This window comes from Morone saxatilis, unplaced genomic scaffold (assembly GCF_004916995.1).
Source record: "Morone saxatilis isolate NCDOM2014 unplaced genomic scaffold, NCSU_SB_2.0 Contig14, whole genome shotgun sequence".
In the NCBI taxonomy this organism is placed as follows: domain Eukaryota; kingdom Metazoa; phylum Chordata; class Actinopteri; family Moronidae; genus Morone; species Morone saxatilis.
In genome coordinates this window covers 19,384,908-19,397,611 of record NW_023339696.1, presented here as the reverse complement: position 1 = coordinate 19,397,611, position 12,704 = coordinate 19,384,908, and the positions used below count along the sequence as shown (strand labels likewise).

The 12,704-nt window shown below is 40.6% G+C and overlaps 1 protein-coding gene across 1 annotated transcript in view; it reads left to right on the top strand.

Moving 5' to 3' along the window:
- The first annotated feature begins 4,559 nt into the window (after positions 1 to 4,559).
- plcd3a (phospholipase C, delta 3a) overlaps positions 4,560 to 12,704 on the top strand; it is a 23,192-nt gene continuing 15,047 nt past the window's right edge. The window contains exon 1 of the mRNA XM_035654729.1: positions 4,560 to 4,806. Within this exon, the coding sequence (XP_035510622.1) occupies positions 4,716 to 4,806 (91 nt within the window). The 5' untranslated portion in view covers positions 4,560 to 4,715. The remainder of the gene's footprint in view (positions 4,807 to 12,704) is intronic.

Here is a 12,704-nt window from a genome sequence, read left to right as displayed (position 1 = left end):
GAGTGGTCGAAATCTGTTCCCCACCGTATAGCCCTTGGCTCGTTCTTCTCTTTTTTCCTCGCGCTTTTCCTTCTCAGGAAGGTTTGTAATTAGTCGTGGCTTCTTCTGTTGAGTTTGTGCGCGTGTATCTTCTGTGTCCTTATGGAGCCTCTACTGTTTCTCCCCCATGCTCTCTCCGTCTCCTTTTTCCCCGTGCGAGTGGTGATGCGTCCCACACGTTGCGTGCAATCGGCTTCTTTTTTTTTTGGGCTGCAACGAGCACTTTTGGGAGCTCCGTTTTCCGGTTCTCTAATGCGTGGCAACCCTCTTGTGCTTCATTTGCCATAACTTGTTGTGTTGATATCCCACAGTCTCAGCCCCGTTCTTCTCTGTTCTCTCTGCGTTCTCCTCTTTTGCTGCTCCTGTTTCTCTGGGTCGCCCCCCGCCCGTTTCTTGTTTCCATAGTTTTCGTCTCGCCTGATCCACGCTGATGGGTGCTGTAATGTTTTGTTCAGGTGGATTTGTTGTTTTGTCGCTGGCTCTGTCTCCCGTTGATCCGTCCGATGGTACGTCTTTGCGTGGTTGTTTCGGTGGTTCTTTTTAGCGCATTTTAAGATCATTGTTTTCCGCCCCATTGTTCACGCCCTCGGGGGGGGGGAGAAAAAAAAAACGGAGCTTCAAAAGTTCGTTAAAAGACCGTTAATTTGAACAAAAATACACTTGTTCCAGAACGAGCCGATGTCACTCAAAGTTCTGAGTTTGGACGTTTTTTTAAAAAAAAGACTAACTCGCGCCGACCGAAAGTAAACACTTGTTGCTCCTCCAAGGGTTTGTCAGAGCAACTGTCGCTAACTACCATTAACTGTTTCGATGCTGTCACCGCTCACGTTCACCCGGAGACGACGCTCCACCGTCACAACAGTGTCCAGTGTGCTACTCAAGAAGAGGGAGCTCGTGTTTATATAGCAGCTCCGCCTCCAGCCGCGCGCATGCTGCTGCTTGTAACTCCTGTTGAATTCTGGGACATGGGGTTCTGATTTCGGCGAAGCGCTTGCGAAGCCTCCGCACTGAACTACATCGCCCACAAGTCCGCCCCAACTGACGGGCGGTTTAACCAATCAAATGGTACAATCGCGAGGGCGATAGAGTCCACACCTCTCTCTCCTGATTGGACAAGAGGGTAACTTTGCTGTTGCTAAGCTTAAAGTATTTTCTGATTGGACGGGCCAGTAGTCAATCAGAGGTACGTAATCCACACCAACAAAGCAGCCCGGAGCATTTTTATGGACGCTACTATGTGCAAATAAGGGGTAACGGTTAAAAGTTAGAAAATATAAGTGAATGTATATACTTTCGAATTACATTATTTTACAAGTGAAACACATTAAACACATTTTATACGTAAGACAATAGGGTTTATTTTTATATGCTGCCACACAGTCTGCCGCCGAGTTAATAACACAACAAAAAAAACTCCCGTTTTTTAAACAAAATGAATAAACCCTCTTACGGAAACTAGTCCGTTTTGAATGTTCACACGAGAAAATAAATAAAAACAGCCCATTATCGAAATTAAATAATTCTAAATGTTCAGTAGCATAAAAAGACGTCGGTTAGTTGCCGGTTGGCCCATTAAACGTTTCGTTATGAGTGCTCTGGGTGTTGTGCGGAGTGATACGTTGCAAGGGCAGCGGCTCGGGGGGAACTCTGGAATCAGCGTAAACAAACGACATTTCTTGTCAGGCAGCCGCTACGTGCACAGCTCCGAGCCCTCGTTGTTAAAGGGTGGGTCAGGCGATCTCAATAATCACGCTACCGGTTGGACGGAGTGGTGTAGATTTTTAAGCTTTTATGAGTAATTTCTGCGCAGACCAACCTCCCCCCCCCCTCGTTCTGATGTGCAAAAGTGTTAACGGTTTATTTGTGTGTCGTGCTCACAGCTAAGGATAAGCTAACTAGCTGTCGTTAGCCAACGGTTAACGTTAGTTAGCCCAACGGGCGCTACGTGGTGACGCTGCCAAAACTAAAAAAATAAAATATAAATAACACTGCATCACTTATATAAAGTGTGAATACGCACTAAAGTGAAAATAAACGTTTAAATTTTAAGTACATTTACAAAGCCAACGGTTTATAGTCCGTATAAAGTATAACTGCCATATTGTAAGCTACATAAAGCCAGGCTAACTAGTGCTAACGCTCATAACTCATAAACCATGAACTGTCGATGAGATGTTAGATTAAATGTCACCTTTATTAATATATATTTATCGATACAGCTGCAGCGAACCCGCAATTAAAGTAGATAATAATAATATAAGATGCCAATACTGTTAGCTACCAGAAGTAGCTAACGTTAGCCTTCTGCTAACGTAGGGCCAGTGTTGTTGTATCATGGGGGTCGTTGTAAATTGCTGGAGGGCGTATCGTTTCCCGGTGAGAGCTTTCCACTACAGAATTATTATTAATTTCCACATTTACATTGTGACACTGCGTCGGATCGATGCAGACAAGAGGCTGTGTTAATACACAAACGGACAGAAAATCAGCCTTTGTTCGCAATAATCCGCGACATAAACCCTCGATGAACTGTTTTGGTTTCAGGAAGTAGACAGTACCTGATCTTACAAGGCAGCACTGAAGCCTTCCTTTATTTTACTGTTAGTTAGCTTTAAACTGGGTTTTACACGCTTAAAACTAACAATAAACTCACACATTGTGCATTAACTTTTACATATAACTATTGTCTTTAATGACATTACTTATTGTCTGATATAAAAAGAAATATTGCAACATTATTATGGAGTATAAATGTCCAAATATTGATTTTTATATGATTCTGTTTTATTGCATAGTCTTTACATTCACACAGTATTTTAAAGCAGTGCTTAAACACTTAATATCTCTGTAAAACAGTCAGACTTTGGATCTTTTTGCATGTTTCACTATATCATGCAAACACGCAGTTTTCCCAGTTTCCTCAAAGAATTTCACTTCTATTAAAAAGCAGAAAACTGGGTTATTCTGTCTGTGACCTCTTATGGTGGGTGACTGGTCTCTCCTAACACTGCCTGCAGAAGACTGGGAGTCCAGTGGCCACAAACAACACAGGCCTACTGTTTCTACTAATAGAAGCAGGCAGAGTTTCAGCTCTGGCAAAAAAATAAGCAGGCCGAGCCGGGAATCCTGTGAGGAAGCGGCCGAAGCGTTCCAGTTAATATGAAACCTAATGACCACGGAGAGTGAGAAATCATACCAAGGGGTTCCCATATTCTCGAATCAAGGAGCGGCGCTGCAACACAGAAAAAAAAAACCAAAGCTGCTCCTGCATAGATCACAGCTTGTGAGGATTAGTGGGCATTACTTAATCTCTCACCCTGTCTAACATGGTTGTTGCTGCAATTGAGAGAAAGATAGAAATTGTTATAATATATAACTATCCATGCATCGGCCTTGATGTGTAAAGATTAAAGAAATGGCTGATGTGCATCTTCATGAAGAGACAGCAGGTCCAGGTTTATTTTTTTCCAAACATCAGCTGCATTAAAAGACTGAATGAGTAGAAACATATCACTTTAAGTGCCTTCCACCCACCCTGACCAAACCTGTGTGTGCTCCTAGAGGTGCTGTGGATCAGGGAAGACCACATTTTATGCTTTTCTTCCTGACAGCACCAGAGTTTCAGGCCGTCCCCGCCGTCCCTCTCTGTTATAACTCCATTACGAAAGACTTAATTAAGTTTTCCCAGCCAGCGCTCCGGTACTGTGGGTTACCCCCTGTCTCTCCATACACTCACTGAATAAATAAATAAACAAGTAAATAAATGAATCTCTTTTCTTGCAGCACATCCTCATTAAATCCAGCACACACATCTGGACTGTAGAAGATGAATTTTGACTTTAAAGAGAACTGTTTTTGTTGAGATGTGCGCAGTTTCTTTGCATGGCCAACAGGTGGCGCTGCACTCTAACTGATTGGAAATGCATTGGGATTATTTTTGGGCCTGTTTACTCTCACCCATCCCCTTTACCTTTGAGAAAACAGTCTTTCATAATATTAAATTTGGCCTTTTTCAGGTTAAATGTTGTCCCAGAACTTTTAAAAGCCGAAATATGAAAGAATTTCTCTCATTTTCCGATCATATTTTAACAAGTTTTCGATGTTTCCCCATTGAAGTTGAGTGTTTATATCTTAATAATGGGTATAAATAAACATTAAGCATTATTTATGTATTCTACTGTTGTCCTGATTTGTGTTTGAACTCTTCTCTGGACTTTTCCGGACACTTTAATTTGTTACTTCGTGTTTTAGCTTTATTTAAAGGACACCTAAATACATTTACTGTCAGTCAAGTTTAAAAGTTTCGCAGAATTGACCATCCCTTATTCTTGTAAGTCAGTTTTCTTACTGTGCTGGTTGGGGCAGGAGGAGGAGGAGGAGGAGGTGGGGGTGCGTAAAGTGTGCGCCGTTTGGAGTCATGTTACGCACAGGCATGGAGAGCAGCGCCGGGGAGGGAGGGACTCTCTTACATGTGGAAAAGGAATAACTTTTTGCGCTCGGCTGTCTCTCTCTCTCTCTCTCTGCTCGGGGCCTGTCTGTCTTTTTTTGGGGGTGGGTGGAGGGAGGAGGGAGGCACAGATCTTGCAGCACACCTGCACCCTCAGACTCAGTGTTACTCCCAGAACTAACGGAGGCTTTGAAGCTGTAGTCGCTGGAGTTTCCGTAAGTTTTTAACAATGTTAGGCAGCGGTAAGTCAGCGGCCACCAGCCCCAGAGAGGAGCCGAGGAAGGCGGCAGAGAAAACGATGGACCCCGGCAGGAGGCTCGGTAAGGGAACCACCTCCAAACTTTCTGGGATTAAAAAACAAATCAGTGAGAGGACTTAAATGTGCGCCTGTGTCACTTTATAGTGAGGATATCTTTAATGTTGCTCCACTGGTTTTACCTCCTCATGACACTGTTGATATGATAGTGAGTGTGCAGTGATTTCCTCTGTATTTCACTGGAGTTAAAGGGACATCTGTTGCACTGTTGTTGTCATAAAGGTGCTTTTATCATGATATTTTATTTATTTTATGCTATCAATACCGTTGCTATAATAGTTATTTAAGTTAATTACTTGCTGACTGACTGATGGAATAACTCAAAGCCTGAAATCGTGTTTGCTCTGCAGCTACTTTTCTAGACCAACCCCTAAAAATAATTAGTTACAGCCTTAATTTTGTTACTGATTTGAAATCCAATCACATCCTTTGGATTTACTTTTTGGAATTGTGGAGGAAACTAACTTAAAGGTGGAAATATTTACATTACTTTGATTTAAGACAAACAAAACTGAATTTTAATCGGCGTAAAAGTCTGAATTTTTGGGGAAAAGGACAAAATTACTAATTTTATGGGGAGTAGAGGAAAAGCTTTATACAACTAGTAGTGTAAGTAAGCACTGTAAAGAGTAATATCATGAATTTTGACAAGAGTAATGAGTATTAAATTACATTTTTGACTGTTACTCAGTTCTGTATTTACTCTGGCCATGTGCTTATGATCTAGTTGTCTAGGTTCAATCCCAAAGTAATTTGAAAACAGCATAATACAGACTTTTAATAGCTTTTATTTAGAATGACAGAGCCATTAATCAGCAGATAATGACAGCTCACTCACACTGTGTGTGTGTGTGTGGGTGGGTGTTATTGAAGTGATCATGTGTTTATGAAGAGCTGAAGCGCTCTCTAACCCACTGGTGTGATTCAGACTCCCTCACCATCCCAGCTTACTCCCTCTCTCTCAGTCCAACACTGATATACTTCCCACAAGCCCTCCCAACTCACGGTCACACCTCGCCCCAAAATAGACACCTGCTGAGCAGCGACAAGGCCACCTGTCAGGAAAGACACTGGGTGTCTGGAAATCTGGACCTCTGTTGATGCTCTGCATGCCATTTGACCTATTTATACTAAGCAAATGTAAAATGTGCTTGCGGCGACTAATGTAGAGTGAAATTCATTCATTTTTTTAGTTAAGAGGATTACATTAAGACTTAAGAAGTTAATTAATATACTGAGAACTGTGTTTTAAAGACATAAAATACAGTTTAGGAGTATTTTCTATGGCAGTGTTTTGCTGCCACGCCAGAAATAATATAATATAATATATATATAACTTTATAAGTCAGATTTTGGGGGAAACGCAGTCGTTTAAAAGATGCCATACTAAATGCTATGTGACAAATTAAACCTCAAATAAGTAGCGCAACCTCTAGTTACCAGATATATTTCATAATCTAGATTCTATAACCAAAGCACACATCCTGTCGTGCTGATATATGTGTCACTGTACAGTGGCAGTAGTTTGCGGGACCTGATGTGCTCTCGCTGTAGCTGGCGGGATTCAACTCTCTCTGTCTTTGGTTACTTTGATTCAGTGGGACCCTGAAACACCTCAGAGTGTGTTGGTGTGGGAAAGATCTCACCTGCTTTACTTTAATTGGGGTTAAATATGAGATTGTTTCTATATAACGGCTAAAAAACAAACCTCACTACGCATATAAATCCTAGTAAGAAAGGAGAAAGTCTAACTGGGGGCTTTTATTAGGCTACATCTGATTTCAGGAGGTCTGCAGCCCCCCTCTGCACCCCAACATCTGGTGATAACTTATTGTTATAACTAGAAATGTTTCACCTATAACATAATAACATATATTTTTGTAACGGTTATAGTAACATAAGTTATCACGTTATAAAAGTTTCTTGTTATAATGTGATAAAACATCTCCAGATTTTAGGGTTTTTAAAATAACTTAAACTTTGTGTCATTCCAGAAAATGGAACAAACGCTCATTGAGTAAGCTAACTCCCTAACTTTTGAAAGACATAACAAAAGCCAAACACTCATTTTACCTACCAGATTCCCACCCTACATATGTTATGTAACTTAAAAATACTCATATCAGACAATTTGTGCCTCTTTTTAGGTAGCAGGAGTGGAAGGTAGTGAGCCTCAAAGTGTGTTGTGTTGAGGTTAGAGAAGGATGAAGGAGATACGCACTACAGGGGGATTTTATTTCCTGGGAAACTATATTGTTTTTCCGACTTTTAGCCATTTTATTATCTCAACTGGCTTCAGAAATAGTGAATACTGAAAACTGACATACCCCTCTAGGTTTGGACTCTACCCCTTATTATAACAATAAACTTTCCACATTATAACAGAATACTGAAGCATTCTTCTTTTTCTGGCGTGGCAGCAATCCTCTTCTGTAATTTCCCCCCCAACAAAGTTTATTAAATTATCCCAATAAATTCACTTTTTAAAATAAAAAATAACCTTATGATCCCTTTCCTGTACTTCTAACATATCACCAGTGTTTATTTTGGCCTTCAGATAACTGCAGATATCCTGATACAATCATTTAGTTCTTGAACACTGAGCTCCTGATTTGTCATGATTTTACTGCAGTGTGTGTGTGTGTGTGTGTGTGTGTGTGTAGGCGTCCAGACTTTGACACGACAGACTATGTTGAAACTCTGACACTATGTAGACGCTTGTTCAAGCATTGCTGATGTTTGAGTTATGAAACCGTATCTCTGTGTCTGAAATTGTAATACACAGCTACCAACGCTATATTTGAATGTACCACTAATACTGAATAATGAAACCAGTGAGGTTGCCACCATCACCCCTCCCTCCCCCCCTCCAACCCCTTACCGCCATGTGTCCACATAAATCAGGTGGCCTTCAACCCCTCCCCGCCATGCCGCTTTAATCCGTCCTTACATCAAATGGAAAACACCACATAATTTTGTGAGTGAGTTTAGAGGTTTTGTGTCATGTGGTGTCACAGGACCTTCTTGTGTGTTCACTTTCTTTAAGGCTTTTCTCTGCGGATAAAGAGGTAAATGTGGCCTGAGATTTGTTAGCTTTGAGATCAATCCACCAGTATGTTGGAAGTGCAAATGTGGATAAATATATTCATCGCCACAAACGTCCCCGGTGGGAGGAGGGGTTGTGGATTTTGATTTCAGAGGCGGTCTAAGGTTGTCTGCAGTGTTGTTAACGCTGGAGCTCTGAGACAGCAATTAACTTCTTGTGAGAACAGACAGTTAGCCTGCATATGCACATGCTCAGGATTTACAAACAAAAATCCAGGACTTCTATTGACTTTATGGGTTCAGATGGGAGCAATGAGTTCACAGGTTGCGCCTATGGGTTGGATGTATATGTGCGTGCAGTCAGCCCGAAATATCTTCAGAATAAAATGGATTGGACACCACAAATTCATATAAAAACACATCCAGAATGCTGCATTTACATTTTAAAATCTATTCATTAAATGCAATGTTATTAATGCTAATTTTATTAAAACTGTGTATAAACAGTCATGCTCAGTGTTACAACCTGGCACAATAAGTATATGTAACATAAGAGGAAGACCACACAGTCTGTAAATAATGATAAATGTTTTAATTAAGTAAATGAAACATACTACAAGAAGTTTTTAACTGGTTATGAAACAGTCTCAATTTGATACTGATGGGAAGATTGGCTATCTCTATATTCTTAATGCATGAAATTTCCAACTAGGATCTCGGAAATTATGACTTCCCAGTTCAAAAGGAAGGCACCATTGCTAACATTAGCTGGCTTTAATTCTTAAATTGGATCCCCATTAGTTTCCACAAAGTGGTTGCGAGCTATATGTTGCATTTATCTTTAAAATGTGGTTGTCTTTTCCATATAGATTAGCCTAGCACATAGTATATGTAAGCACAGGAAAGGAGCAAGTGTACAGAGGATAGCTCAACATTTATTGGAGCACAGAGTTCTAAAAAGGTCGGGAGACTTAATAAGTGTGAATACAAGAGGGTGTGTCAGTGTCAGTATGTGGGTGTGTTGTATCTTCCACTCCTCAATTCTACCAAGAATGAACAAGACAGGGCCAACCCCGAGGGCCATCACATCTGTGTCTTTGATCAGTGTGAAAGTACTGCCCTTTCTCTTTCTACGAATCAACCTTTTGGTTTCTTTTGTGATTACAACGCTTTGTGGCAAAGGGAAAGGTTACCATTTTAATACTTGTCTACATGTTGGGTTATAATGTGATTAAATGAAAATAAAAGGTTGATTTTGCAATTGTTATAATGTTTGAACATGCAATTTAGGTCTGTGGGATCCTAAGCAATGAGGAAACAGATTTATAGACCTATAAATAATTGACAAAACATATACTCTGTAATTACAAGTTTGACCTTTTTTCCAGGCGTGAGAAAAACTATAACAATAATCCAAAAAGAAAATGGGATTAACTTTCCATAATCTGGTTTCCTCCTGAATATTTTTGTATCTTCCGAGCCTAGTCGCCGGGTTAACCATTAACAAATCATAATTATTTAACAATCCAGATATTAAAGCCGTGGTAGTTATAACGAATCTGTAAGCTGCACACGAGATTTACCTCCTCGCTGTATTTATAGACTCCTCACTGTGTGGCCACATCTTTCTCATTAGTGAGTAAATGAATGTGAGAACTGAATGCTTTTCATTTTCAGCTCGACACAAAGAGGCGGCTTTGCTTTCATATTCAACCGTACGCCGTCCAAAACACATTGGCAGTAAAATTGCATTTCAAAATAACACTCAGTTTGTTGCTAATCCTTTTTTTTCTTTTTCTTTTTCTGGGGGGAATCTGTCAGATCAAGACGACGCCGCTTAGAGTCAGCTCCAAAAGTAATTTTTTTGTGACACTTTCCTCAGATCAGCGTCTTTACTCTGACGTTGGGCTATCTTAATGATAAAAACCTTGGATTAATAGATGCTGAGGAGTGCCCTACTTGCTGCCTGACAACCGTCTCGTGGGGACAGCTGTGGGACAGAACTGAGAAAATTTAATTGACCCTCCGCCCATATCGTATCAACAACACCCTGACTTGTCTATCTTTATGTAAGTGGAGAATCCTTGCTAGCTGTTTCTCGTGACAGTTGTTATGCTGAGAGAAACGTGAACCGTGTCCCAAGAGGAGCTGGTATGTGGGCCTGAGTGAAGAGGACTCATGCAGACAATCTTTTACTTGCCCGCTGATATGGTTATTTTCTTTCTGAGCCTCCTCTCGGTTTGGGGGCCGCTCACAGTGTCGATACACCCTCGAGGAAAATAGTCCCTTATGGGATTGATTTTGAATGTTTATTGTTTTTTATACGGCTGATCCAGCCCCTTTTTTTGCCAATTGTTCACATATATGTTGGATGGATTTGCTATACACACATTTATGTTCCCAGATGATGAATTCTAATAACTTCGATGACTACCTGACTTTTAAATCTAGATCGCTGGTTCTCAAACTATGGCTGCCTCTAGTAGTACGCAGAGGAATCTCTTAATCTCTTAATTAAAAACATATTAAACTATCAATATCCTGTAATTTCTTGTTCCAAGATCAGCCTGCTATGTAGTCGCATTCATGCACGTAGCCCACGCATACATTCATGATTAGTTACGAGCTGAAATGTGATAGCAAGATAGTAAGCAGAGGTACAAAATAATGGTTAATGGTTCTGCAATTGTGGCTGCAAACGGGAACTATTGGGAAGAGAAGTGTGGACCAGGAGTAGCCTCCTTTTTCACCAGTTTTAGCTCTGGAACCGGTTCAGTTCAGGATTCAACAACAATTAACAATAGATAATCTTCTTATTAGGAATAAAGCTGCCTCCATGCACAAACTGTGCAGCTGAATTGAGTCGGCCTACGCTGCTGTATTTAAATGTCATCATAATGGTGGTTTATGGAGAGGCTAATATTTTCTGAGGTTGGTACTGTGGTGTAAAATGGAAGAAACACTGATCCACCAGCAGGTCAACATTTAACAGATGATGAATCCTAATGAGTTTGGTGATCCTCTTACGTTTCCCCCAGTGCCACAAATAGGTTCACATTCGTATTTTTAAGTAAGATGTCTCAACAAGTCCCACAGGATGAATTGTAATCCCTTAGATTTAAATATAGCATCATCATTAGGGTCAAAATCTGAATCTGTCCAATACTTTGTTTGTTTTTTATGAGCACATACCTGCAAAACTAATTCTGTTTACGCCCAATTAGCAAATGCATGCTAACATGCTAAGCTAACATGGTAAACATTAGAGCTGCGAACATAACATTGTCATTGTGAACATAATAGCGTGCTTCATTTTGGAAACCATGATGAACATTTTAAGTTGCCATCATGAGTGTGTTAGCAGACTGATGTTAGCATTTAGCTGCTATGCTTAAGTGTAGCTTCGCAGCATGATTTAGGATCTTGATCTTGTTTTTTAACTTTTATTTCCTCTCCCGCATTGCTTTCTGCTCGTCTGTTTGTCCTCTGTGCCGTGTTGACATGCTTGCATTAAAAGCACATCAGCCTGGTCGCTAGCCAGTCGGCAGGCAGGGCTTTGACCATCTGATGAAGTGGATGTCAACCAGATTTTCAGCAGGAGACGATGAAAAGAAAACACGATTCATCTCTCTCGCCTGAAGAATCACCCATGCCCATCCCTCTATTTATATCCCTATGAATAGGCTTTCAGGGGCGTATAGTGTATCAAAATGTGCATGTGAAATGTAAACTGGGGATTGGCCCACACTTGCAGACTTGTGCTCACTTGTTGGGTTTGGATATTAAAACCATGCAGGTAGCAAAACAAGAAATGTGGTTGAGGCTAGAGAGGCAATTAAAAAAAAAAAGGTGGGAAACAGAGGCAGTTTAAGTCTGTTTGGGGCAGCTTAGCGTGGTCAATGACCTGCAGTTAATCAGGTCCGTGTGCTCTGCTTGTGGGAACGTCTTGCATGTGGCAACAGCTTGGAAAAACAGTGTTGTTATGGATTGAGGGCTGGTAGGGGGATTTCTTTGTGTTCGACCCTAATGGGGAAGAATCCAATGCTCCAGTTTGTTTCTAGTCAGGGGGGGTAGGGAGCTCAGAGCAGTGTCTGTTGTGCTGTAGCTTTAGGGGCCCTTTGAGGAACTTTAGCCATTTGGTACTGACAGTATGAGAACTGTGATTTAAAGGGAAGAGAAAGAAAGTATGCCAACCGAGTCTGGACAAATCTTTAGGGGTGAGCAGAAGAGACTAAGCCATGAAGAATAATTAGAAAAAGAGCTCTGTGAGAGGTCCCATTCATCCCTGCAAGAAAAGCAATGAGGCGTAGCTGAATGTCCTTCACCACTTGAACTGTAAAGATGTAGCTGCATTATTTTGTCTCAATAAGTTACAAAACACTTTGCTATAACTACGTTTTCCTAATTAAAAACTTTCATCTGATTTGAGAAGGAAATATTGGGAAAGATTTTACACTTGTTTTACAAAATCTAAATTTGTATAATGCAAACCGGTTTGGAGCCAAAATGTCTGAATATTTTTATATTATTTCCTCAGTGAATTTCGGCCTTTGATACACATCGTCTCCACTCTCTCTGTCTCATCTGATTTCTTGATTTTTTTTATCAAATAATGGCAAAAAATACCCCCTAAAAAACTCCATACCACTACAAAACAAACAGCTCTTGAAATATTCACAAAAAGTTGAAAATCATGAGTGTGTTAGCAGACTGATGTTAGCATTTAGCTGCTATGCTTAACTGTAGCTTCGCAGCATGATTTAGGATCTTGATCTTGTTTTTAACTTTTATTTCCTCTCCCGCATTGCTTTCTGCTCATCTGTTTGTCCTCTGTGCCGTGTTGACATGCTTGCATTA